Raw genomic sequence first — 26203 nt, forward strand, 5'->3', positions numbered from 1 at the left:
TCAACTTTTTTAAGGGAGTGAGATCGTGGTTGTCTCGAGGAAGGCCATTGCTGAAAAATTCAGCAACATGTCACACACAGAAGATGAATATTTTTATGATGAAGAGGAAGAGCAAGAGACCTCTCCTGAGAGAAATGAATCTGAGGATATTCTTGCAGGAGAACAAGCTGCAGAAGATGCACAATATGAGGATGTAAAACAGCCAGAAGACATGCCTAGTAAAGAGGAAGATGATGCTCAGTTTAAAAATCGTTTGGCAGGGGTAATGGATGTGTTTATGCAGCTCACTCAAAGTGAGAAATTTGCTGAATTTATGAGATCCGGTTCTGAGCCTAAGAAGAAGAAGAAAGTGCGTTCTAGGAACCCCACCTCAGGGCAAAAGTGGTGCCTTCCCACAGGATCCTTCTTTTGGACAGTTTCCGAACATGCAAAACACTTTTGGTGCAAACTCGCAGAGTTCCTTTTTCGGACAGCCACCTATTCCGTAGCAGTCTATGCATCCAGGCTATTTTGGTGGTGGCTCTGTGTTCCAATCTATGACTGGGGGTTACCCTCAGGGAGGCATGGGTATGCCAGGGAATTTTGGAGCTAATTTTTGGCCTGGTATGCAAGGGAATATGTATGGTGGTATACAACCGGAATGCAAGGAAACATGTATGGGGACTTGCAGCCTGGAATGCAAGGAAACATGTATGGGGGCATGCAGCCCGGTATGCATAATGGTATGTTTGGAAACATGGGAGGAATGTATGGTATGCCAAGTATGGGAACTGGCAATGTTGACCCTATGATGGGCATCAATGCTGGGGGTACCAATCTTGTGAAGCCACTTCCTTACGATAATCTAACGCCTATGGGTAAGGCAAAGGATTATAAGGAAGGGGGAGCTGCAGTGAAATTTGACACGTTCAGCGGGGCCAAAGACAAGCTAAAGGCACTTACCTTTTTACAACAATTTGATGCTACTTTTTCTGGTGGAAATTACACGGAATCCTCTAAGGTGAGAAAAGCTGCGACTTTTCTCAAGGGCAATGCATTGCAGTGGTGGTCAACTCTTCTTTTACAGGGCATAGCACCATCTACTTGGATACAGTTTAAACAGGTGTTCTCTTCCGTATGGCTCACATCTACTTTTGAGGTGGATGTAATGACAGCATGGCACAAGTTGGATGCATCGAAGTGTAAAAATCTTGAGGATTATAATAAGAAGTTTTGGGAAGCTTTACTCCCAGTTACTTCTTATCGTGCACTGCCTTTGTCTGAGCAGGTGGAGAAGTATTGTTGTGGGCTGCCCAAGGAAGTGTGTGACTATTGCATAAAGACTCGAGTAACAAATATGCCGCAAATGATAGAGAGTGCTATGACAGCAAATGCGTTACTCACTGGAGTCTCATCTGGATTAAAAGGAAGTAAAAGCTTAAGCAAGAAATTTGAAAAGTCAGGGCATGCTTCGCGTGATGCAAAAGAGTCTACAGAGAAGCGGTATAAGAAGTTACCAATGCCCAAGAGAACTCCTGAGGAGAGACAGGCTTTGATGGATGCTCGGAAGTGCTTTTTCTGTACTGAGGAGGGACATATGTCTTTTAATTGTCCCAAACGTACATCCCAAAAGGACTCTGACACTAAAGAGGAGCCCAAGTCTAAGAAACCAAAACCTTCTGCAGGATTAGTTCCTGATCTTGTTAGGGAACAGCCAAGTGGTGAAGAGCCTGAGTTGTGCAGGGCATGGGACAAAGTGAGAGATCAGAATGCCTTGATTTTCTTTGACACAGATGCTAGAGTCAACTTTATCTCACCGGATTTGACTGGCCGATTGGGGATCCGCGCAGAGGAGATGGGGCCTTTGTATGAGGCTAATATGGCTTGTCTTGGGTATGTAGAGCCCGTTACCCCTATTATTGGGAAGCTCAGGCTTCATGTGCACGGTTATGTGGACAGTGAGGAGTTCTTTATCATGCCACTTGATGGGTGTGATGTTTTGTTGGGTATGCCATGGTGCGTATAACAGGAAAATTACTTTGACTCATAGAGGGAAAGAGCATATTTTGGATGTACGGCTTAAAGGGGAATCTGTTCCTATTGTATCAGCTTTGGCCATTTCATCAGTAATGAAAAAGCATCTTTCCGCGTACTTGGTTTTTGTAAAGGATACAAAAGATGATGAGTCTAAATCTAATTTGTCTATGTTAGATAAAGACAGGACTGATTTCTTACCTGAGTTCCAGGATTGTTTTTCCGAGTCATTGCCAGGAGAACTTTCTCCGGAAAGGCCAGAAGATCATGCTATTGATCTAATTCTGGGGAGTACCCCACCAAATAGACCGCCGTACCGTCTTAGTGCAGCCCAACAAGAGGAAATTATGAGCCAGGTATAGAAGTTATTAAAAAAGGAGTTGATCCAGCCTAGCTCATCACCCTTTTGCTCACCTGTGCTCTTAGTGCAAAAGAAAGATGGTTCTTGGCGCATGTGTATAGATTACAAGGCGCTAAACAAGAACACCATCAAGAATCGATTCCCTATTCCGAGGATCGATGACATATTGGACCTGTGCTCTTAGTGCAAAAGAAAGATGGTTCTTGGCGCATGTGTATAGATTACAGGACGCTAAACAAGAACACCATCAAGAATCGATTCCCTATTCCGAGGATCGATGACATATTGGACCGCTTATAGGGCTCCACAGTCTTTAGTCGGATAGACTTGAAAAGCATGTATCATTAGATATGCATTAGACCCGAGGATGTGCATAAGACAACATTTCGGACCACTTTTGGGCTATATGCGTTCTTGGTTATGCCCTTTGGTTTGATAAATACTCCTACCACATTTAATAGGATGATGGACAGGATTTTCCGGCCTCAGAGAGCATTTGTGGGCACATTCTTTGATGATATGATTGTGCATTCACGCACAGAGGAGGAGCATAGGAAGCATTTGGCCATTGTGTTTGAAGAACTCCGGAAGCATAGGTTGGTCATTAATGGCAAGAAAAGTGAGTTCTTCTTGGAAGAGATACACTTCTTGGGGCATATCGTGTCTAAACATGGAGTCCGTATGGATCCTTCGAAAGTGGAAGCAATTCTCAATTGGCCATATTTGAGAACCGTGCATGATGTATGCAGCTTTTTGGGATTGTGTTCCTATTACAGGCGGTACATACGGTATTTTGCTGAGATTGCTTCGCCCCTTCATGCTTTAACTAAGAAGGCAACTCCATTTCGATGGGCTGATCGAAAAATTGCAGCCTTTAAAAAGCTTAAAGAAAAGCTTACTTCGGATCCCGTATTGGTATTACCGGATCTCCGAAAGGCTTTTGTTGTCCAGTGTGATGCATGTAAGAACAGAATTGGGGCAGTTCTCATAGAGAAAGGACATGTGATAGCCTATGAGAGTCGTATATTACAGAATGCCAAGAAACATTTACAGGTTTATGAGAAAGAGATGTTGGCTGTAATTCATGCTCTTTCTACATGGAAACACTATTTGCTTGGGACTGATTTCACTGTGCAGACAGATCATCAAACCTTGCGTTATTTCCTCACGCAAACTAAACTTTCTGAGAAGCATATGAGACGGGCCAACTTTTTGTCTATGTTCCACTTTCAGATTGTACATGTGGAAGGCAAAAAGAATGTTGTGGCAGATGCTTTGTCACGCAAGACATAGGTCTCAGCAGTTTCACTTGCTTATCATCATGAGCTTGATGAGATGAAAGAGCAATATGCCCAGGATGAGGATTTCGGAAGGCTTTATGATCAGATGTCTGAGGGTCAACGCATGATCATTATACTCTCAGGGATGGCTTTTTGTCGACGCATGGTAGACTGTGTTACCAGGCAGTTACGACTCAAAGTTATGATTGAAAGTCATGCTCCATCGTATGTAGGTCATAGAGGTATTGACGCCACGGTAAAGGCACTTGAGACTTTCTTTTATTGGCCGACCTTGAGAAGAGATGTTGATGCTTTTGTTAGACAATGCATCGTATGTCAGAAGGTGAAGTTTGACCGTTAAAAGACACTAGGGTTACTTCAGCCTTTACCTATTCCAAAAAGACCATGGGAGAGCATTGCCATGGATTTTATATTTGATCTTCTGAGGAAACAAACAGGGAATGATGGCATTTGGACTAACATATGCAGGTTTAGTAAGCACGCTCATTTCATTCCCGTGCGTAAGACGATCAAAGTTGATCATATGGTGAAGTTGTTCATGGCAAACATCTTCAAGTATCATGGCTTGCCTTCGTCTATCATTAGTGACCATGATCCACGGATGACGAGTTTATTTTGGAGAGGGTTGTTTGACAACATGGATACAACTCTCAAGTTTTCATCATCATTTCATCCACAAACAGATGGTCAATCGAAAGAGGCAAATTCTACAGTGTTAGATCTTCTTAAGTGTTATGTGTCAGAGCACAAGCAATAATGGGAAAAGTATCTTCCTTTGGTGGAGTTTGCTTATAACAACACCGTCCATACCTTGACGGGCAAGGCGCCTTTTGAGATTGTAGGAGGAGGGAAGAAGGTACCACCTATTTTGCACACAAAGGATAAGATCTTTGAGGCTGACCAATATGTGGAGAACATGGATGAAGCTTATCGGAGAGTTAAGTTGGCACTCCAGAAAACTCAGCAAAAGCAAAAGAAAGTAGCAGACCGTCACAGACGTGCATTAGAGTTTGCATTGGGTGATTGGGTTCTTTTGTGATTTGAGAAAGCTAGGCTCAAAAAGATGAAGGGTAAAGAGCGCTTATTCCCTAAGTTAAGCATGCGCTATTATGGACCTTTTCAGATATTGGAAAAGATTGGTGAGGTGGCCTATCGTTTAAAGCTACTAGATCACTGGAGGATTCACAATGCATTTCATGTGAGTCTACTTAGACCTTTCCGTGGGAATGTGCCTGAGGATGTATCAAATGAGACTCAGCCAGAAGTTGAGGAACTTGATGATATTCTTATTCCAGAGCAGATACTGGCACATAAGGAAAGAAAGGTACGAGGTAAAGTTTCCCGTTGCTATCTTGTGAAGTTCAAGAACTATTCATCGATGGATGCGAAGTGGATGGAGGAAGGTGACTTAACAGATTCACCTCCGGTTTTGCAGCTTTATCTCGATGCCTTTGAGTTGGAGCCAACTCTTTACCGCTCATTCAGGTTCAGCAGAGCATGGGTCTAGAGCATTGCCTGATGCTCAAGAGGGGGGTAGCACCTCCACTCCCTTGATACAAACAAGCTCAGATGACATCTAGAGGTTGCTTGGTGCAGCTTTTGTCTCACCCGAAGGTATTGATGACTGACAGTACATCTGTTTATGAGACTTCTATGATATATGTGTACTAGTCACATTGGATGTTGTGGTTGTGTATGGTTCACAATGGTATACAACTTGGACTACTCAGAAGTTGAGGAACTTGATGATGTTCTTATTCCAGAGCAGATACTGGTACATAAGAAAAGAAAGGTATGAGGTAAAGTTTCCCGTTGCTATCTTGTGAAGTTCAAGAACTATTCACCAATGGATGCGAAGTGGATGGAGGAAGGTGACTTAATAGATTCACCTCCGGTTTTGCAGCTTTATCTCGATGCCTTTGAGTTGGAGCCGACTCTTTACGGCTCATTCAGGTTCAGCAGAGCATGGGTCTAGAGCATTGCCTGATGCTCAAGAGGGAGGTAGCACCTCCACTCCCTTGATACAGACAAGCTCAGATGACATCTAGAGGTCGCTTGGTGCAGCTTTTGTCTCACCCAAAGGTACTACTACATCTGTTTATGGGACTTCTATGATATATGTGTACTAGTCACATTGGATGTTGTGGTTGTGTATGGTTCACAGTGGTATACAACTTGGACTACTACTACACCATTGGTTTGCAGTGAATGTTGCTACATATGAATGGCTTAGAGAGATTGGGACGCTCATCTTGCCATATTGTACTTTTCACTTTGGATATCTTGCTATATCACCAGATTGCAATCGAGGACGCTTGCCATTTTTCAAGGAGGGGGTATGTCATGACCCTGTGAAATTGGAACAACACAAGTGTGGGCATGGTGGTCGGTGAGCAAGATAAATTTTTGAAGATTCATACTTGGGTGTCCGGACAAAAAGATAGCATGTGTGGATAACCCCAAGTGTGAAGGGGGACCAAGGTATTAAATTTTATAAGGTTTATAAACCTTGGGTGGCCCTTAGTTTTAAAAAAACTTTAAGGGAGAGCCACTAGGATAATTATGGAGGGGAGGGCTACTCCACTTTTAGAGTACACGCCTCCCTCTCCATCTCTCTCTCTTGCTTTTTGAAAAGAACTAGTCGACTGGCTGCGTGGAGAACAGGTTGGTACACGACGCCTGAAGGAGAGCCGTACAGTACAGCAACTGCAAGTACAGATTGGTACGGACAGGTACGGCCTGGTACAGGTGCTGCAGGGCGACTCGTATGGACACGTACAGCCTGGTACAGGTGCTGCAGGGCGACTCGTACGGACAGGTACGGGCCGCTGTTGCAGTTTTGCAGATGCAAGCGGTTGCAGGTACAGACTGGTACGGACAGGTACAGGCGGCTGCAGCTTTTCTAACACAAACGAGTACATGCGGTGCAGGCCAGCAAGTACAGGCGACTGTTGCAGGGTGGTTGTTGGTTAGTTGGCTCATGCCAGTTGGTGAAGAACCGTACAAGGCAGCTGGTGCAGGCTGAACCCTTCTCTCTCTCTCTCTCTCTCTCTCTCTCTCTCTCTCTTCCCCTTGTGTGAGCTCTGGAGGGCAAAGGCGGGTGGCTACAAATTCAGGACAGCATACTCTATACTCTCAGAGCTGGTGTTTTTGAAGAGGATTGGACTGAGGGACAACAGTGAATCTGCTGAATATCTTTCTCTCTTTCCACTGGCTTATGACTGCTTCAGAGTTGTTTTCTTCTGGCCCTTTGTGAGAGGAGGGGTGTGGCAGTTTGAAGGGTGGAAACAGAGTTGGATAGTGGATTTGTACTTTGGCTAAGTTTGAAGCCATGATCATGGAAGAGCCTCAAGGCTTCCCTCTTGCATTGTCTTGGTTGATTAGAGGAGACAGCAGTATGTTGCTTTTGTGGGACACAGATCTGTGTGTGTATCCTCTATGCTAAGAGGTCTTGAGGGCTGCCAAATTGGACATGCAGGTTTATTTTCCTTGACTGGCTTTGTTGTACTCAGTTAAACTTTTCGATTGAAATTGAATAAAGAAATACCGAAAGGGACGCCAAGCTTTAGGACCAACAGGTGTCGTTTTTCTTTTTGTTCTGGAGCATTCTAGCTCTTGTTCATTTGTTAATTGTCTGGACTACAATTGGATAGGTGACTACTAGTCTACCGCACTTTGGTTTCTACCAGAGGCCGGTTCCACAAACTATCTAATGAACCACCAAAAATATGAGCATAGCTATGTACCTCATGTGCGGATGTCAACTCCGACCAATTCCAGATTGCATCCATCTTTGCAAGGTCCATCCACACACCGTCCTTTCATACAATGTGCCCCTAGTAATGCATCTTGGAGAGGAAAAACTCACTCTTTTTTGCATTGATGTAGAGAGCTTATGCTTACAAAGTTCTTAAAAAACTATGGTCAAATGAGCTCTATGTTTCTCTTCGTGCTTGGAGAATACCAACATGTCATCAAAGAAAAACACGTGAATTTCCAATGCTCATAGAATATGCAATCCATCATAAGATAGAAGGTAGCTAAGGCATTCGTGAGACCGAATGGCATGACCAAATACTCATAAATTCCAGAAGTTGTTCAAAATGTGGTCTTATGTGCATTCGGGGAGACCACACGTACCTGGTGATACCCACTTTTCAAAACAATGTAGCTAAACAAGCCAACCCATCCAATTTATCGAGGATGTCATCTATTCGCCGGATTGGAAATCGGTTCTTGATTATTACTTGTGTAGAGCCCAGTAATCCATGCACATTCAAAAGGAACCAACCATCCTTCAATTTCACTAAAAGCATTGGGGGCAAAATGGCAAAGAACTTGGCTTAACCAAACCCTCCTCTAATAGCTCATTCACTTGCTTCATAATCTCTTCATGCTGTGTAGCACTCATGCGGTATACAAGCCTATTGGGCGACAAGCTACGTGGCACCAAATCTCTTACGTCTCCATAGGCCTAGGATTAGTCTTGACCACAACTGGTCTACTAGGATCTACTAGATGCGAGATTGATGTTGAAGTCAGCGACTTTCAATGCCCCAAAACTCCTGTTGAGGACGTCATTCCACACCACCTAAGGACTATTCTTGCCCATCTTCCTCATCACTCCCTTCAAGAATTGTGTTAGTGGTGTTGCCACCTTTGCATAATTTTGGAGAAACTTCCAATGACTTTACTTGTCCCCATGTCTTTGGAATTGGCCACTCACGGACCTGCCTCACCTTCTCTTGGTCTACACATAAGATCCTGAGTGATGATATGACTCAAATAGAGAAGCTCCATTTTAAAGAAATCACAATTGGATTCCTTGGCGTACAACTTCTCGTGTCTCAATATCTGCAAGATAGTCCTGAGATGTTGGACATGCTCATGCAATGACCCACTGTAAATCAATATGTCATTCAAGAAAACCACTACATACTTTCCTAGATATGGACAAAGTAAATGAGGAAAGTTGCTGGAGCATTCATTAATTCGAAGGGTAAAATCAAAAACTCGTCGCAGCAAAATGTAGTGTATTAGATTCCAGACCAATGTGTTGATGTAGGAGCCCATGCTATTGTTGCTTACCCCCGCCTTTGCCCTGCTGCCCCCCTACCCCCGCCTCAACCCTGCTGCCCCCCGCCCTACTGTCCCTGTTGCCCCCCGCCTTGCTGCCTCACTGCCCCCGCCTTGCTACTCCTCTTCCCCCCGCCTCAACCTTCCTCTCCACCCTATGCTATTCCTTCAGCAGCTGTTTTTAATCGGATTCAAGTCGGCCGCCTACCATTGATTGACCTTATGGCTTTCACCACAGCCAATCCATCTTCACCCCCAAAGGCCAAAAGAATCATCAATTTTTCGCAAGACGACCTCACCTCTCTCCAACACGACATTGACATCAAGGTCCAGACCACCCTTGTCGTGAGGGTTTATGGCTCCTCTTGCTCGCACACCCATGAATGGCTTCTAGCAACTCTCCCTTCGGAGCTGATTGTGCACTTCCAGGATACACGTTTTCTTGGTCGGATGTTACGCAGTCGCATTGTCATGGTACCTCTCTAATTTTGAGGACCAACCTTGGCTTTTCCCCGGAGTGGGAACGAGAGATAAGGTTTGCATCATCAGATTTTCCCTCCCTACCTATGCGAGACGTACCTATATCTCTAAAGGGGGCCCTTCATCGGCCACGAGATCTGGTCGTTCCTACTCTCAGTTCTTATGAGGATTATCTCATGGAACATTCAGGATCTTGGGGGTTTTTTTCCGTGTCGGCGGAAACAAATTGTCAAAACTCAGCTTCACAATGCAGTTACAAGTGGACCTATGGATGTATTCCTTTTGCAAGCGCATAAACTGGATGCTAGCCAGTGTGGAAGATCATGCAAGCTTCTCTCGGGACACACCTTTTGGTCGCCAGCCATCGGTACCAAAGGTTATGTTTGAATTTCTGTTTTAGCTGTGGTTTTGCCTTGCATCATTGGACATGGTGTCATTTTACCCGCGAGAGTGCAGTGGATCCTTCTTATAAACGCATTGGTATGCTTAACCTCTAACCATAGAGGTGAGAGGATTGTCTTTTGGAAATCTCTCACTTAACGTTGATGCCTCATGCTGACCATTGGATTATTGGTGGGGATTTTAACATGGTTAAGATGCCAATGGATAAAAGAGGTGGACATGATGGTGCATTCTCTTGAGAGAGCGTCTTGGAAAAGGTTTATACTCTCCATTCATGGCAGAGATTGTTGGCATGAGGAATCAAGATGACATTCCAAGGAGACCATCCACTCTTCTTTATTCATGGTCTAACATGAGAAGGGATGCAGGATGTATTTATGCACGGTTAGACCGATTTTATGTGGATGATTGGGTGCTTGACAAAGGGGGCCATACTTTTATTGCTATAGACACTTCAAAATCGGATCATTGCCCAGTGGTTTTATGCATTAGAGATCCGAGTCGCCATGGATCAACACCTCATGTACACATCATTATTCATTTGTTCTCAAATACAGAGCTATCACGTCAGATGCTTGATATTTGGAGATCTCGTGATTTCTTGCAGGCCTCGCAAAGCTTGGACTCTGCTCTCTATGATATTAGTGACTTTTATCACATGTGTGCCCTTTCTGAGAAGCAAGGGGGCCTTGGATTTAGAAAGGGCTCTTAGACGTAGACTAGCTGCCTTACAAGAAAGCACGAGAAACATCCTCATGCTCATTGGGTTGCAGACTCTTTACGTACTCTTAGGGTCCTCCGTTGACGAGAAGCGCCTCCAAAAGCCCCTAGTATGGAACGGCCTCATCCACCTTCCTTCTAGCCACCCCCTGGGAGGCCTCACTCATATTCCCTTGGGCCACCTGCGCTCCGTCCCGGTGCAGTCAGTGGACTCTTGGTTACACTTCAAAGAGCGGCCTCCCCCACGAGTAGAGCGACTCACAAGGTTAAGGGGTGAGGGGAACCTTATGCTCAACATTGACTCATCCATTACCCAGAAGGGGCGGATCCCTATATAGCTTCGACTCCCTCCTAAGTGGGTGGCAATCTTCTCTCTCAGCAGCACATCCATCTAGCAACCTTCAGTATCTGAGAAGGGCACCACCTTTGTGATTGGCAGCAATGGCTGTCTGCAGCAAACAAGGGCCCCTTGCAAGGAAAATTGCCGCCCCCCCATACAGCGGTTACGGATAGTCAACTTCCCAACTACAGATGGCATGTTGACCCCTCCTCTCAAAGTAGTCGACGACCCCTCATGGCACCTGTGGCTTTGAAATCAATGCCCCAACTTCTGTAGGATCTGTGTGACAGCCCCAAAACGAAATTTCATAGTTTGAAGCACTTATAAAACATTAAACAATATCTCAAATATACTCGTCTCCTCAAGGTAATCTCTGAGCCCATATAGGATAGCCTAAATTTGCTCCACTCTAGCATCCCCCAGACAGCACCTTCTTGAAAGAGCTAAAAGGCACATGTTCTTCCTGTCAAGTTACATGATTAATATGGCATGCTGCTAAGGATCAGACTTGGTAAGCTGCTATGAATGCCTGCTAGCTCCTACTTTCATGATTTTAAGAATGGCTGCTAGTAATGTCCAAACCTTACTTTGCTGCATCACACAAGTCTTATACACCTTTGACAATATTTACAACTAGAAGTGCACACCTGTGATCCGCACAATAAGTTATCTTCTTGTTCAACCAGCTTCCACCCTTGCTCTTCAGACTGTGCAACTGACAACAGCAGCAAAAGCATCCCCATCATCATAACAGATACATCGCTCACATAAAATATTATTATGGGCATGGGTGAGATGAGTAACTAACAAAAATCCATGTGTTGCATCCCACACAGCCACATTTCTTGTTGAACTTAGACATGTTGAGATACCTCCATACAATAGCCTGCTCTAGCCGCACACATCACGTGGTACGCCGATTGGCACTTGGCACACTGAATACACACTCCATGTATCTGTTTGCACACTGCACAAGCCTGTAAGACAGACAAGCAACAAACCGAAAAAACAGTCATTAGGAGCAATATTTATATTAAATGAGAAAATAAAAGAGACTATGTAAGCACAATATTCTAATGTCAAATCTTAGAACTAATCCTGTTGAGGTGGGACATTACACACTGTAACCAACCTGACGAAAACGAGCAGCATCAATTTTTGTCAAGCCATCAGCAGGCTCCATAGTTACAGCATTCTTAAAAGATACTTCTTCAATAAACCAAGCACAAGTTATGTGCACCCAGAAGCCATATATTGTTGATGGCTTTAATGCCCCACCTGATGTGAAAAGCCGAAATGCCATGAATTCGAAATGCTAAATTGTGAAGAAAAAATCCCAGCAACATGAAAATAGATTTCCTTGTACCTTTCACAGGACAGAGGCAACACTCATGTTCAACATCAGGATTTTCACAAACCCGGCATATAAAGGAGCCATTGGATGACCTCTTTCCATAACACTCCTCGTGAACTGCTATCCCACATCTGCCATGACCCAACATGGTCATAATGACGGATTATGTTTCACCACGAGAAGACACTCCAATTTGTGATGAACAAAATGGATACAAGAGCTTACCTGTTGCAGATGATTATCTTGTTCCACTCATAATCTTCAACCCAGCGACACACGGCACACCTTTCTGCTGTCCAGTTTACCACAACAGGCTCGTACGATGCTACGCAAAGGCTCCAAGGACAATTAGAATGCAGAACCAGAATATCTAGAACACTGCGACCATATGAACATAACTAAGCTGACGGTCTCGGCTAATAAAACAGTCCTTGTGCTCTTAATAGTCACTACAATAATGTCCCTCACAAATATGAGCTTCGCTCCCAGTCCGACAGTCACCTATCGTAGTCAGCAGGAGAGATGATGTTCACATCACCTACGGTCTCCTTCGCGGAGTCCCTCTCCACCAGATTCTCCAAACAATTCCCACTTGCCTTCACCAGCTCGACGTCGGATTGCCGAGTTCTTCCTCTGTGCCTCGTGAGGAACGAGCTCGATTAATGAAGCTTTTGAAGCCTCCCAAGTTCAATGGGAAGATGGACGGAGAAGTCGTAACCAACCGGACCCGCAAGATGGCTCCCACAATGGTAGCAACAGGTGGTTCAGATATTTTTCAGCTCCATTTGGTGCATACAGCTTTGATGGGTGCCGCTCTCTTTTGGTGGAAAAACCACCTTAGGCACCACTGTGTGACTTGTTGGGATGACTTTGTGACTTGCTGGGATGGCTTCCCACTGTTTCTTCAATTCACGCTCCTAATATACGGGAAAAAACTACTTCAAGACCCGCTTTATGCATAAACATAGCGAATCGATAACCAACTATCTTGCTTATTTCTGGAAACTTTTTCTCATGCTCCCAATGACCGTCTAGCGGTCAGTGCAAGTTGAGCAATTTGTGGATGGTTTGAAACCGTATTTGCACGTAGATGTTCGTGCACATCGGCTCGTGACCTTTCAGATGTGCTCCGCCTTGCTACAAACCTCCAGACACGAGAGAGTTCCAGGTTTGGGACTCAACAACAGGGGCAACAGAAAGGAAAAGACAAGGGTAGTCAGCCCAAGGCCAAGGATGGTAAGGACAAGGCAAGTGGGGGAGCCATAGTGACTCGCCTCACCCCTAAAGAGCATTGCATCATGAGGGCTGCTAGACAATGCTTTTATTGTGACTCCATCGAGCACATCGCGATGGATTGTCTGAAGACCTTGAAGGTGCAGTATGAGGAGAAGGCTTCTTCACAATTGGAGGGGCAATCCGAGGAGGCTTCTTCAAAATCAGAGGATGAGTGTGAAGGAGATGCATGTGTGCATGTCTCAGCTTTTTTCATTTCTTGGGTTGAGCATACACCCAACGTGCTTCATTGCTAATGGTCCACAAGTACGAAAAGAGGAAGTTTTCAGCCACGTCTCCGAGGGAGAGTCTTCACAATTGTCATTTGCACTCGGTGGAGAATCTTTGGCTTCAATGGCTTTTCTAGTTTCTCGGGTCGTTCAAGAGGACTCTTCTCACCTACCGTTTGCAATGGGTGGAGTATCTTCAGTGTTTGATGTTATAGAGGCACCACAGGAAGACCTGTCATTAGATTTATCTTGGTCATGGGAGATTGGTGTATCTTCACAGTACACAGATTTCTTGGAGACTGTACCGACAACAACTGGGGTTTTGACTTCGGTGTATCAGCAGATGCATTACTTGGAGTATGTTCCACAGGACATGGGTGGTTTAGACATACACGTGCCAAACAATACTAATGGATACAGATTTGTTGCAAAGTTTCTAAGGAGTGGTTCTTGGTTTTGCTTTCTTTCTTCAAGGTGCATTGGAGACGATGCAAGCAGTTCTTGTGCTCCATCTGAGCCGATGCATTAGTGGCTGGAGTTTGGATAGCAGAGTTTTGAGGCCATTCTCTAGAGTGTTCTTCTCGTAGGCTATTGGAGGATACTCAGAGGTGTGTAGTGTTTTTTCATGGATGGTTCGACAAACCAAGAGTGCTCGATCAGATGGAACTCTTCTTTCTATATCTTGGCACAAGTGTTCTATAGCAAATCTCATCAAATTTAAGAATAATACAAGTCTAAACCACAGATTTGAAGGAGAATACTTGATAAGGTCCATGAGGACACTACATGCTTGCTTGCACATCAGTGGAAGCACAATAAGAATACACCCTAAAACAGATGCAAAAGCATTTGTATCCTTTAATTTATTGCTTTGATGATATAATGTCTTGAAGGTTGGTTCCTTTACACTTGTTCTGATGACAAATATGATGGAAATGGCCCACATGTATATTGCCATAGACATTGTCACATACGTGTGATGGATTGATCACAAATGAGTTTGATACAAACTCATGCTGATTTGCTGCTAGAAATGCAGGAGCAAGGAGCCTGTGAGGTGGGATTTCTATCCGAAGGGACTTGGTGCCTTGAGGATATGCTAGCCCACCCCGAATAGTTTGCCTCTATATGGGGAGGAGGTGCAAGGAGAGGCAAAGCACGGACCCATGGTAGGCACCTTAGGAACGCACTCACGCACCGGGTAGACACGTTAGGCCTTCCCGGGTGCAGGAGAGGTTCCGTGGGTGCCGAGTGCCCTGGGGGTTGCCCTCCCCACCTTGACGGTGATCGGGCCGAACGTGGAGTCGGGACCGAAAACGGTGAAAAAACGGCGGACCGACGGACCGTGCTGTGCCGACGGGGGCCGGTGGATCATGGATGGAAGGCAAGACCTAAGACGAGGCCGAGGGAGCCGAGCCGGGCACGAACGCAAGTGATCGGTGAGACCCACAAGGAAAGCACGCGAGACGCGCTCGACGGGCCGATGGAGCTGTTTCATGAAGCATGGATTGTGAAAGACCGCGTGCGGCAAAGGCGCCTACCCGGTGCATGAGTGCATTCCTAAGGTGCCTACCATGGGTCTGTGCTTTGCCTCTCCTTGCACCTCCTCCCCATATAGAGGCAAACTATTCGGGGCGGGCTAGCATACCCTCAAGGCACCAAGTCCCTTCGGATAGAAATCCCACCTCACAGAGCCCACCCTCATCTACCTACTTAGATGTGAAAGAGCGTGCAAAGCCTCACTTAATTGTCTAAGAGTCAAGTTCTATCCATGAGAATAAGAAAGCATGAAAAGATAAGCAAACAAGGTGGTTTGACTTTTGTTTAATGATTATTACTCATGTATCTTACCTTGTAAACAAGCAGCTAGCTTCCGTTCCCGCTGTCTTGATGGGAGGTTGGAATTTGATTCAGTGTAGGCAAGGCCTGATACACCATGCTCCAGCATGAAATGTAGCTGCCAACCAGCACCACTGCACCACATCAATTTGGATTCTTTGGGAATTTGTTTTTGTGTGTGTGTGTGTGTGTGTGTGTGTGGGGGGGGGGGGGGGGGGGGGGGGGGGGGGGCGCTGGGGGTTGTGTTTAAGGCTTGCCATAACAATGATTTATCTCAATCCCTACCCACGACAAGAGCGTGCTGTTGGAGTTTCTGAGTTTGATGCTTTCTTTCCACTTCTTTTTCCGGCTTCCTGTATGCCGTTCCCATTTTGAAGGCCCCATCATTTGTCCCGTGTTGCAGTATTCACACTCACATAACACCCTGTAACAAATAAGAAAACCATTATTGTCTTTGAGAATTCCCCACAGAAGAACCTGCACAGATAACACACACACACACACACACACACACACACACACACAGACAAAGGCAAAAATGCAAGCATCTCCACAACATTAAGAACTTACTGATGAAATTTGGGAATATATTTCGCTTCCATGCCATAACAGACTACAGCAATTTGATCAGGAACAACCAAATTGGTGCCATCGCTTTTCTTTCTAAACAAAGGGCGAGAGAAAAAGAAGATGATGATGAGCAAACCAGCTTCAAAAGGCAAAAAGCAAGCATTGGGATGATTCAAAACAAAGGGATCTGCTGATACCATCTTGAATCAAAGAAAAAACAATTGCCTTACCCCTCTATGATATGATTTCTTGGTGCCTCGTCAAGCGCAACTTTGCAGTCCATGCAGCTCTTCTCCACTTTGTTCCGTACACCCTAAAAGGACATGTTTCACTCAGATATTTATGAAGAAAATCATGAAGCATACCTCTACTATCAGCTGCAGAGAGAGAGAGAGATTTATTAACGTCTATCGAAGACCCAAAGGGTCTACAAGACCAAAAAGTGTTACAAAGGTCCATGTGTAAATATAAGATCATACATGGAAACGAAAAGTACAAAAATAAAATAGGCACGGCTACTACATGGGCCCTACATGTTTCGCTCAAGATTGCCCGCAAAATAATCCTAGGAATGAATAGTGATGTCAATGAGACCTAGTGTAACCCATTGGATGTCGTCCCCCTCTTCTACAGCATACATGAGGCAATGTCCAACACCCAAGGCAATGCCGCTCCATGTCACGAGTCCCTCTGATTCAGAGATAGCGGGAGGAGGGTCCAGATCTCGGGGGTTGTGGGTATCTAGCTCTTTGGAGGATCTGCTCTCTCTCTCTCTCTCTCTCTCTCTCTCTCATGACACCACGCGTGCAGGTGGACAATACATGTCTAGCCTGAGATTTGTTTACTACCAAAGCTAAACAAGGTTGAAAAACAATATACACAAATATCATAGAGGAAACAATTGAACTGCCTTGGACACTTTTACACAATTTGCACATGCATCCAGATATTGCATTATCACACTGAACCTGGAGACCATTAAGAATGTTCTAAAGTTGTGTTAACAAATGCCTAGAGTGCAAACACACAACTAGTAGGGTGCAGAGAGAGAGATGATGACCAACAAGATATTCAGCACAAGCTTAAAGGGATTGAGTAAGTACAAGATGGTAGTGGAAAGCATAAATTCATTATAGACATAGGTCCTTTTTATAGGAGAGACCCAATTACATATTCTAAAGCATATGCTAAATATGATGCCACCACCATATGCTGCCTTTTGAGAGGTTGTTCCCACACAAGAAACTTACACATACTAGCGGTTGTTCACACACATTGGAACCGCTTTATTTAAGACCTACATTCAGTGCTAGTTTACTCAACCACCTAGCACTTGTTTATTCCTACATTAATCACTATTAATATTTAACATTCCCCCCCATAGTCATAATGTGGCTAGAAAGCCCAACCATCCTAGACTAGGTTTACTTTTTCTTATGTCATCGAAGGTAGAAGAAGCGGAATTTGCAGAGCATCTTTCAGCTTTGCAAGCCTCTTCCGACACTCTTCACTATAGTGCACTGGCTTGTGGCAATAATGACACTTTCCTTTCTTCTTCTTGGTGTCACCTTGTGACGTGTCCACTTTGCCTTTGTCCTTGGAGAAGTAGGCTTGGTCTCCTCTGCTTACACTACCTGGATCTGTTCTTCCTTGTTTGCTCCTCATCGAGAAGTAATCAAACCAGCTCCTCAAAGGACATAAGATTGCCTCCTCTCCATAGAGAGATTCAGAGAATATGGAAACTCTGATAGGACTCAGGTAAGGAGTTAAGAATGGTGGTGACTAACTTTCTGTTATCAACTACCTCATCTATATTCAGCAAATGTTCTTCTACGCCTGTTTCCTTGGTGTAAGATGATCTGCAATGGAATCACCTTTGTTCATGGTCAAGTTGTCTAGCTCCCGCATAAGCAGGTACATGACTCGTGCTTCATTACAAGACTAGAACATGGTCTCGAGGACCACCCAGCAACCCTTGCAAGGCTGCAAAATCGGATGTCAAGCACAACTGAGCGCCTCAGTGAAAGAGCAATCATGGCCATTGCTTGAGCATCACGAGCATCCCACCGTCTTTGATCTTCAGTGGGTCCACGAGGTGGTGCTGAAATGCCTGACACAACTTGAGCCATAGTTTAAGTCCCCCTTGACGCCAAGGAGGTGCTAGGAGTTGGTGCTGCAAGACGAGACTCTTGCCTCGTGACAATCTCCAATAGCCCCTTAGCAATTAGCAAACTCTTCACCATGAAGCTCCATAATGAGTAGTTGGAACCATCAAGCCAATCTTTAGTTGTCATGAATGCACCAAACCTGGAAAGTTCAACGGAAGCTCTTTGCGACATCCTAACAGTGAGAAAAAGAGAGTTACAAGAGTGTGAACACAAGTCACTGGGATATGACAGGATTGAAGGTGCGATCGCCGAAGTATACCAAAAACAGGGTGTTTACTTAAATGAGCTAACACAAGACTTCGGGAGTGTTACACGGAAACAGGAGTGCCTAGATGATATGCACAAGTATAAGAGTGCCTACGGATGCTTCCACTTTACAAAACTTTCCCTTGTGAACAAGAATCCCTAGATATACAGCATAGAGGCTTTGAATTTGACAAAAAGTGTATGAAAAAGAAAGACCCAAAAAATGCATGTACCTCTGTGAAAAAGACATTGGTGTGAGCCGATCCTCTTCTTCCCTCTTTCCCTTAAACACACAAGGCACAGCAAGGCTGAGCTATGAGTTGAGAACAGGGTTGAGCTAGAGCTGTGGACGGACAGTGAGCTGAGGTGGTCTTGAGCTAGCGCACACGCAAGCTGAGTGGAGACGGAACTAAGCACGTGTGTAAGTTGGGCCAAGGCGGAGCACGAGACTAGGCGGCAGTGGCGGTGCGCCGGCTGAGGTGATGTGCACTACAGTGGCACCACCCGTTTGGCTAGCAAGTGTGGGCTGACCACCAGTGGCAGTGGTTGGCTGTGCACTAGCGCCGCCCCTATCGCTAGCGACAGCGGCAGGCTCTAAATCGGCAGCATTGGGCTCAAAGGCGGCGGCGGCGGCGCATGGAGCTTTTCTGGCTGCAACAGCACAAGCTCTGAAACTAAATGTTGACAAATGCCTAGAGTGCAAACACACAACTAGCAGGAAGAAGAGAGAGATGATGATGACCAACAAGATATTTAGCACAAGCTTGAAGGGATTGAGGAAGTACAAGATGTAGTGGAAAGCATAAATTCATTATAGACATAGGTTCTTTTTATCGGAGAGACCCCATTACATATTCTAAAGCATATGCTAAATATGATGCCACCACATATGCCGAATATGACACCACCACATATGCCTTTTAAGAGGTTGTTCCCACACAAGAGACTTATACATACTAGCGGTTGTTCACACACATTGGAACCGCTTTATTTAAGGCCTACATTCAGTGCTAGTTTACCCAACCACCTATAGCACTTGTTTATTCCCACATTAATACTTTTAATATTTAACAAGTTGTACTTGACTCTTAACTGTCAAATAACATAAATGATGATGGAAATACATCACACTCCTAAGATCTCAAGAAACACCTAAAGCGCATTTTCTACTACAAAGAAATGTTAAAAGAGAACAAAGCATTGAAAACCCAGCTCTGTCCCCTCCAATGTGGGATAGGAAAAAGACCACTAAGACTTGAATAACAGCCCAATCTTCTTAACAAGATATGGCTCATGTGCATGCCCTTCTTAAACCTATATTTTGCTATCATTGTTACTATTGTTGTTTAAGGTTTCACATTCTAGCCCCAATCTATGCTAAATCTACTTCAGCTTGAATCACTTGGCCTCTATAGGTGCCCTTGAGGCGGCTATAAGTAGTAAGAATGTCCACGTGGCACCAGCCAAGATGACTGTAGTCTATTCTCCAGACAACCCAAGTTGCACCACAACCTGTCTGAAAAGAAAACGCTAGAGCTGAGAAGGGAAGAAGAAACATAGTGATGAGAACTGGCTGCATTCGCACACCTGTGCTGGGTACGATATGAATTGGATGCTGTGACTCCCATGGCAAGTGCCTCCACCCTACTATAAGATTGGGCAAGGGGAAACAAGAAATCTACAAGCTGCCCCCTCCAACTGCAACTTTCAAGGTTGAAATGCTGATTTGCAATCTGAATCTTCCTCCAAGCTTGAAAATTGGCTGTCTAGACCTACTCTAGCACCTTTGTCAAGTAGCAAAGAGAAACCTACTGTGATACCAAGGTTAGGGTGCACTATGCAAAAGCCAATTCTTTGGACTGCTTCAAGCACATAACAAAGAATACACAGATGAGAGGAAACAAGGACAGCCAAAGACTTTTATACGGTCATTGCTGAATGTATAAAGATTAAAAACATACAAAGAATCCGTGTAGATCTACTAAGAAATGAGCTGTCTATGATGCTCGAAAAGCAATACTGCGAACAAGCCAAAAAACCTTATGTAGAATACCCGATTGGCTTTGTACTTCACATCTTGCATGTGCTAGTCTGCTTGATGATTAAATTGGTGTACACATCACTCATCCGTTGTTTCAGCCCCCCCTTCATTAGTTTCTTAAATATTTCCATCACCTAATCTATCCACCTACTCCAATGTCCATGTTACCAAAGTGCAGCCACATACCAGGTCTGCCAAGGAGACTGTATCATTCAAGGTGGTCTAAACAAGTGACAAAATCTTCCTATTAAGGCCTCTGATCACGACATAACATTTGATCATAATTGTTGATAGATCTCTATAGATCATTTAACTAAGCTGCAATACATACTAACCTTCTTCTCAAGCAGCTCAATCGACTTGGGAAGATCCCACTGGCCAACAGCATCAGGAATGTTAAATACAGGGTTATGAAGCTGTTTTGGGTGTACTGTACGGTGACGATCCTTTGGAAGCTCTTTGCACTGATCAATGCCACATTCCACTAGTATTGCTTCCTCAATAGCCATCTTGAACTCAGTTGGCCTACTGTTTGTCTGCCCCTGGAATCTGCAAGCACCACCCAGAAATCAGTTTGCCAGCAACAGCAAAGGGCTCTCTCTCTTTGTTGATGCATATTATGCAAACACAAGCACATACTCACCTGTCCAGGTTTTCCATAAAAGGAAAGACCGTGCTTCTTTTTACCCAAGCATAATCCTGTTCCAATAGCATTTCAAGCAGTAAACACTTAGTGAGAGCTTCTATAACCCCACAAAAGACTTAAAACAACAAGAGACAACATACCCGCTCTCCTTCCTTTCCAGTTGATGGCCCATAGAACATCACACATAAGCGGTATGGATGGCAAGCCCTAAGCACTGACTCCGGGACATCCTTTGTGGGATCAATGACTTTAGCCGGCCAAACCGCGTCTTTTGGAGCTCCTAGCTTGGCCCATACTATGTCTCCTATATCAAGATTGAATACAAAGGGCAGAGTAGACACATAGATGTTTTTCTCTTCTTCCGATCCTAAACCAGAAATTATCTTGTCAAACCCTGCGGGCTTCGGGCTCTGCCTGTTCCACACTTCAGAACACAGGTCGGTTCGCTGCTTGGATTTTTTCGAAGGCTTTTTGGGAATCCGAACAATACTGGTGGAAGGCCTCTGTTCAGCATCAACATCTGACCTAGAAATCCTGGCTGCAGATGGCCTCTCATCAGCATCAAGATCTGGCTTTTTCATCCTAGTAGGCTGCCTCCGGTCAGCATCAACATCAAGCTTCTCATCACGGGCATTGTACTCTAACTCCAGACTGGAATCTCTGTGCTGACTGTGCTTGAAGCCAGAAACTAGTTGCTCATCATAGGGACTTGAAAACATGTTGCCTTCTGGCACAAATTCAGGACTATTGTCTTCAAAAGAGACCTTAGTCTGATCCACCAATACTGGGGTACTCTTTTCAACTGGCGTCAGGCCTTGCACAGACCGTCTCTTTCGTCTCTTCCAAGGGTCTTCCAGCACAGAATCACAAAATCGTGATGGCAAGGCTTGGGCTCTGCCTCGTCTACTTTGCACTAAAGGGGCTTTTATCTTTGAGGGAGAATTTACAGAAAATTTTTTCACATCTAAGCTATCATCCTCCTCTGCATCATCTTCCTTGCCCTTTGAGGACCCCGAAAACGAGGCCACCTCAGCCATACGATCCTCAATTGTAGCATCCGAATCTTCCTCTGTAATCAACCTCTGTGTCTGTCGATGCAAATCTTCAGAATTGTAACTGTCTCTTTCAGAATGATCCACTTCAGGGCTTCTCAACTGAGCTTCAAAGCCTGAGGCCGCTTGAACAAGCAAATCCAAAGAAGATAGCTCTTCTGTTCTCCTTGTCAACCCAAACTCTGCATCTTCATTTTCTTTTTGCCAACTTGAGCTATGATAGGATAGTTCTTTTACTTTGCCATGAAAACCCCATTTGAATAAGGGCTCTTGAGCTTCCCTACTACAGATAACTTTCTTGGGTACACTCTTCAGTTTGGCTGAAGACTGACCTGAGGTATCATGCCTTCTAACTGCAGAAGAGAAACCTGGGGGTGCCATTGAGGTTGACTGAGCTGCTGCCCCTTTGGCCATCCTACCATGACTCAAAGCACAAATCAAATCCTTGGTAGCTGTTTCAGCAGTGAGCCGTTGACGAGGGCAAAATGCAAACCTTCCCTCATTGGGTACTGATGTCCTCCCACCATCCAGACAGGGCTTTGGTCCAGACTTCTTTGTTGAAGCTGATGTTTCACCCGTATTCTGGCAACTCTCTAAAGCCAGGCCAGAATTCTTTCGCACAACAAACTTGCTCAGCTTGGCAACCTTGGTGGGTCGAGAAGACCCGGTTGAGCTACCCCAAGGGCCATTTACTTTTCTCTTTCTTGGCTTTGGAGTTTGTGGGAGATGTGCACCTGGCAGGAATGCATTTGCCTGGAGCTCCTTTACTGGCATGGAGTGCAAGAATTTCAGCTTCTTTGCCACATGCTCAGCTGACCTTTCAGAAGAATGGAGATCCTTGGAAGCTATCCCATTAGCCAAGGACCTTTCCTGGTGCTGGGAAAGCTCAAATGTTTTTGTCTTGCCCTTCAACAGTATGCCCCCATGTGGAGAATGAAGTTCACTGTGATGGGAATTTATGGGCCAATGCATCTCCTTATCATGTCCATTAGAGGCATGCCATCCATCATGTTCATCAGGTTGCTGGTATTCTCCATAAGCATCTGGATCCCGAGAATGTGTAAGCTTCCGGCCATCCTGTAGGGGCAAGCAAGGTTTCATCAATGGGGACGTGAAGTGATTATGGATTGACAGGTAGGCTGTTTCCCGCAGCAGATTTTGCTTGAGCACTTTTTCTTCGACAATTTCCATGTCAAGGTTACCAGATGCTGCACGCTCTGCAGTCAACACCTTCATTCTGTCATCACGCACAGTAAAGCCTCTTCTCTGATCAGGCTCTCGCCCACCCACAGGGCCAGAACCCTGCGAGACGTGCCATCCATCGTGTTCATCAGGTTGCTGGTCTTGTATATAAGCATCTAGATCCCGAGAACGTGTAAGCTTCCAGCCATCGTGTGGAGGCAAGCAAGGTTCCATCAATGGGGACGTGAAGCGATTATCAATCGACAGGTAGGCTGTTTTCTGGTGTGGCTTTTTCTTGAGCACTTTCTCTTCGACATTTTCCATGTCAGGGTTACCAGATGCTGCACGCTCCTTCGCTCTGTCATCGCGCACAATAAAGCCTCTTCTCTGATCAGGGTCTCGCCCACCTGCAGGGCCAGAGCCCAGCGACAAGCTAAGTAATTTGATTTTCTTCACGTCTGTGTCGGCCTCTTCGTCTGCGCCGTATGCAAAATCCGAGAGATTCTCCCGCTTCGCCGGACCGCCATTGCGCGACTCCGTCGCTGAGACTATCCTGTCGTTCTGAAAGCTCGAGAGGTTCCGCCCAGCGCTTCCAACCCTAATCCTAGCCCCAACCTCTTCCTGCGGAAACCCTAGTTTGCGGCCGTCGATTGAGCTATCTACGGCGCCTGCAAAACTGCGTAACTCTTTCAAGACGGGCTTGTGGGGGTGAGGAGGCGGCATCCCGCGCTCCTCATCTTCTTCGAGAGTCACCATGGGAGCTGGCGCGTGAAGGTCAGCTTTTGGCTGCGACGCGCAAGCGGGAAGGGTCGCCGCAACGTGCACTCATGCGGTCGCATTGGCGAAACGACCCGCGGAATCGCTATAAGGAAGGGCGGCAACGGTATCAAAGAAGAGGAGCCTGTGCTGGCCAGAGCGGACCTTTAAGATTGCAGGCGTAGGGGCCAAGATCTTTTAGGGAAAAACCTTCGCAACCATAGCTATAGCTCGTGCGGAAGAGAAGAAGCGCAAATGAAGACCGCAAAGCAAGCGGCCTTTGAAGAAAAGCTCTGCTCTGCCTTAGCTATGGAAATGGCGAAGGGACGCACTTGTCGCACATAAAAGAAAATGATGGAGGAGGAGGAGGAGGAGGAGGAGGAGGAGGAGAGGGAGGAGGAGGTGACGATGCGCGGAAACGCAAACGCCCTCTGTAGCGTTTTGACAAAGCTCTTGCGATAGCAGATTCAAAGCTCCGCCCAAATAACCTGCGCGCAAGCTAATCCAAAAATAACACAAATCGGCGCAGTTTAATTTCTCCCTTCACTGCAGACAATGACGTGGCGTGTTCAATCTGCGCGTGGAGTGCCACCGCACCCAACGCAATCTTGTCACAACTACGACAGCTCTGCAGTCCTCCACGTCATCCTTTTACCCACAGAATCCGACCTGGCAGCCAAGCTGATACTTTTGAAAGTTATAATTAAACCACAAACCTTTTGTTTTGTCCACGTCATCCTTACGGGGCGTTTCCCGCCCCCCCAAGCTTTCACATTTCTTTTGTTTCCCGAGTTGATTACCCATTTCCTAATTCCAATGCTCTTTATCCTATGATCCATCATTTCCTTGGCCTGAGTCCTGCCTCAAGTGTAGACACCTCATTGACATGTTCAAAGCCGTAGACTCAAAGTATAGACTCCAACTCTCGCCCACCCCCTCCCCTTTGTGGGTGAAAGAATGTGTCTCTTTCGCCCACAAAAAAAAAAAAGCATCACCTAGCTATGAGCCCCTCTCATTTCTAAATTCCCATCAGACACACTCCTAATGGAGATTTTATGCTTGTCACGTTAGAAACCTCTTTTTCAAGGTGTGTGGTGCATCCAAGTGTGTGTGCAAACAAGGGAAATTCCCTATTACCTAGTGGCTTTAGCCCAATGGTTAGTAAGGTAATTATTAGTTCCCCAAGGTCTTGCGTTTGACTCCCAACATTTGTCGTGGTGTGCTCCTAATGGAGTACTAGGCTTGTGTTAAATGCCTCTCCTCCTCCTTCTCTCTCTCTCTCTCTCTCTCTCTCTCTCTCTCTTCTTCGTAATAGAAGATATATCACCAAAATTACTTTACAAATGGCCACATGGCTGCCATGTGATGTACTAGCTTTCCCTCACTAATTACTCCAAACCACATGTGTAGCTCGGAGTACCCTCATTTAATATATAGCCGTGTCATCCTCCACCAAATGAGTTGGCCACAAGGAAGAGACTTGCCACAATAGTAGCCCTTTTATATGACCTATGTGAGCTATCATACCAACTTTTGCATCAAATATGAAGGCATTCCTAGTTAATCAGATATGCCACAAACCTGTCCACCTGAAAAAATGAAAGAAAACTGAATGTTTTGGGCTATCTGGCCCATTTGGAATCTTGCCAAAAATCCAGTCTTTAACCTTTACGGGCCTATCCTATCAATGGAGTCCATACGCGAGAAAGGAAATCCCACACCTTCTTTGCCACACCGGACATGAAATGAAAAGATGAGAGCATGTTTTTGTTAAAACCCTAAAGATCTCTCTAGCTAATAACCATGCATAAACATGCATGAACCAAGCATATACTCAACCCCCGAGCCCAAGGGTGCACACATAAATACAATGAAGTATCACATATCTTACCTTAGTGTCCCATACCACCAAGAGATATGACTTCACTCCAGCATCACTTAGCTCTAGCTTGAAATGGCAAGAGAGTAGACACAATGCTCTATACAAGAGAACATCCCTTGAGAATGCCCCATGTCCCTATTATATAAGAGGGCCCTCAAGTGACTCTTAACTCTCCATTTCCATGTGTGACCCTTGGTTGCCTGACCTTAACCTCAACCCAAGGTTAGACCTTAACCTCAACCCAAGGTTAGACCTAACCCTTACTCCACTAG

General features: G+C 45.3%; 1 protein-coding gene across 2 annotated transcripts in view; it reads right to left on the minus strand.

Annotated features, from left to right (window-relative positions):
• The window catches only part of LOC147634810 (uncharacterized), a 30112-nt gene extending 5562 nt beyond the window's left edge, over positions 1-24550 (minus strand). For both annotated transcript variants that reach the window (XM_086803988.1, XM_086803987.1), the window contains exons 1-12: positions 21200-24550; positions 21057-21112; positions 20749-20962; positions 16189-16271; positions 15959-16051; positions 15674-15812; positions 15401-15506; positions 12273-12372; positions 12060-12178; positions 11826-11971; positions 11566-11670; positions 11341-11408 (exon numbers count right to left, since the gene is read on the minus strand). In XM_086803988.1, the coding sequence (XP_086660114.1) occupies positions 11341-11408; positions 11566-11670; positions 11826-11971; positions 12060-12178; positions 12273-12372; positions 15401-15506; positions 15674-15812; positions 15959-16051; positions 16189-16271; positions 20749-20962; positions 21057-21112; positions 21200-24049 (4079 nt within the window). In that variant the 5' untranslated portion in view covers positions 24050-24550. The remainder of the gene's footprint in view (positions 1-11340; positions 11409-11565; positions 11671-11825; positions 11972-12059; positions 12179-12272; positions 12373-15400; positions 15507-15673; positions 15813-15958; positions 16052-16188; positions 16272-20748; positions 20963-21056; positions 21113-21199) is intronic.
• Positions 24551-26203: the final 1653 nt, after the last annotated feature.

This window comes from Cibotium barometz, chromosome 10 (assembly GCF_041138505.1).
Source record: "Cibotium barometz isolate CiBa-2024 chromosome 10, ASM4113850v1, whole genome shotgun sequence".
Lineage (NCBI taxonomy): Eukaryota > Viridiplantae > Streptophyta > Polypodiopsida > Cyatheales > Cibotiaceae > Cibotium > Cibotium barometz.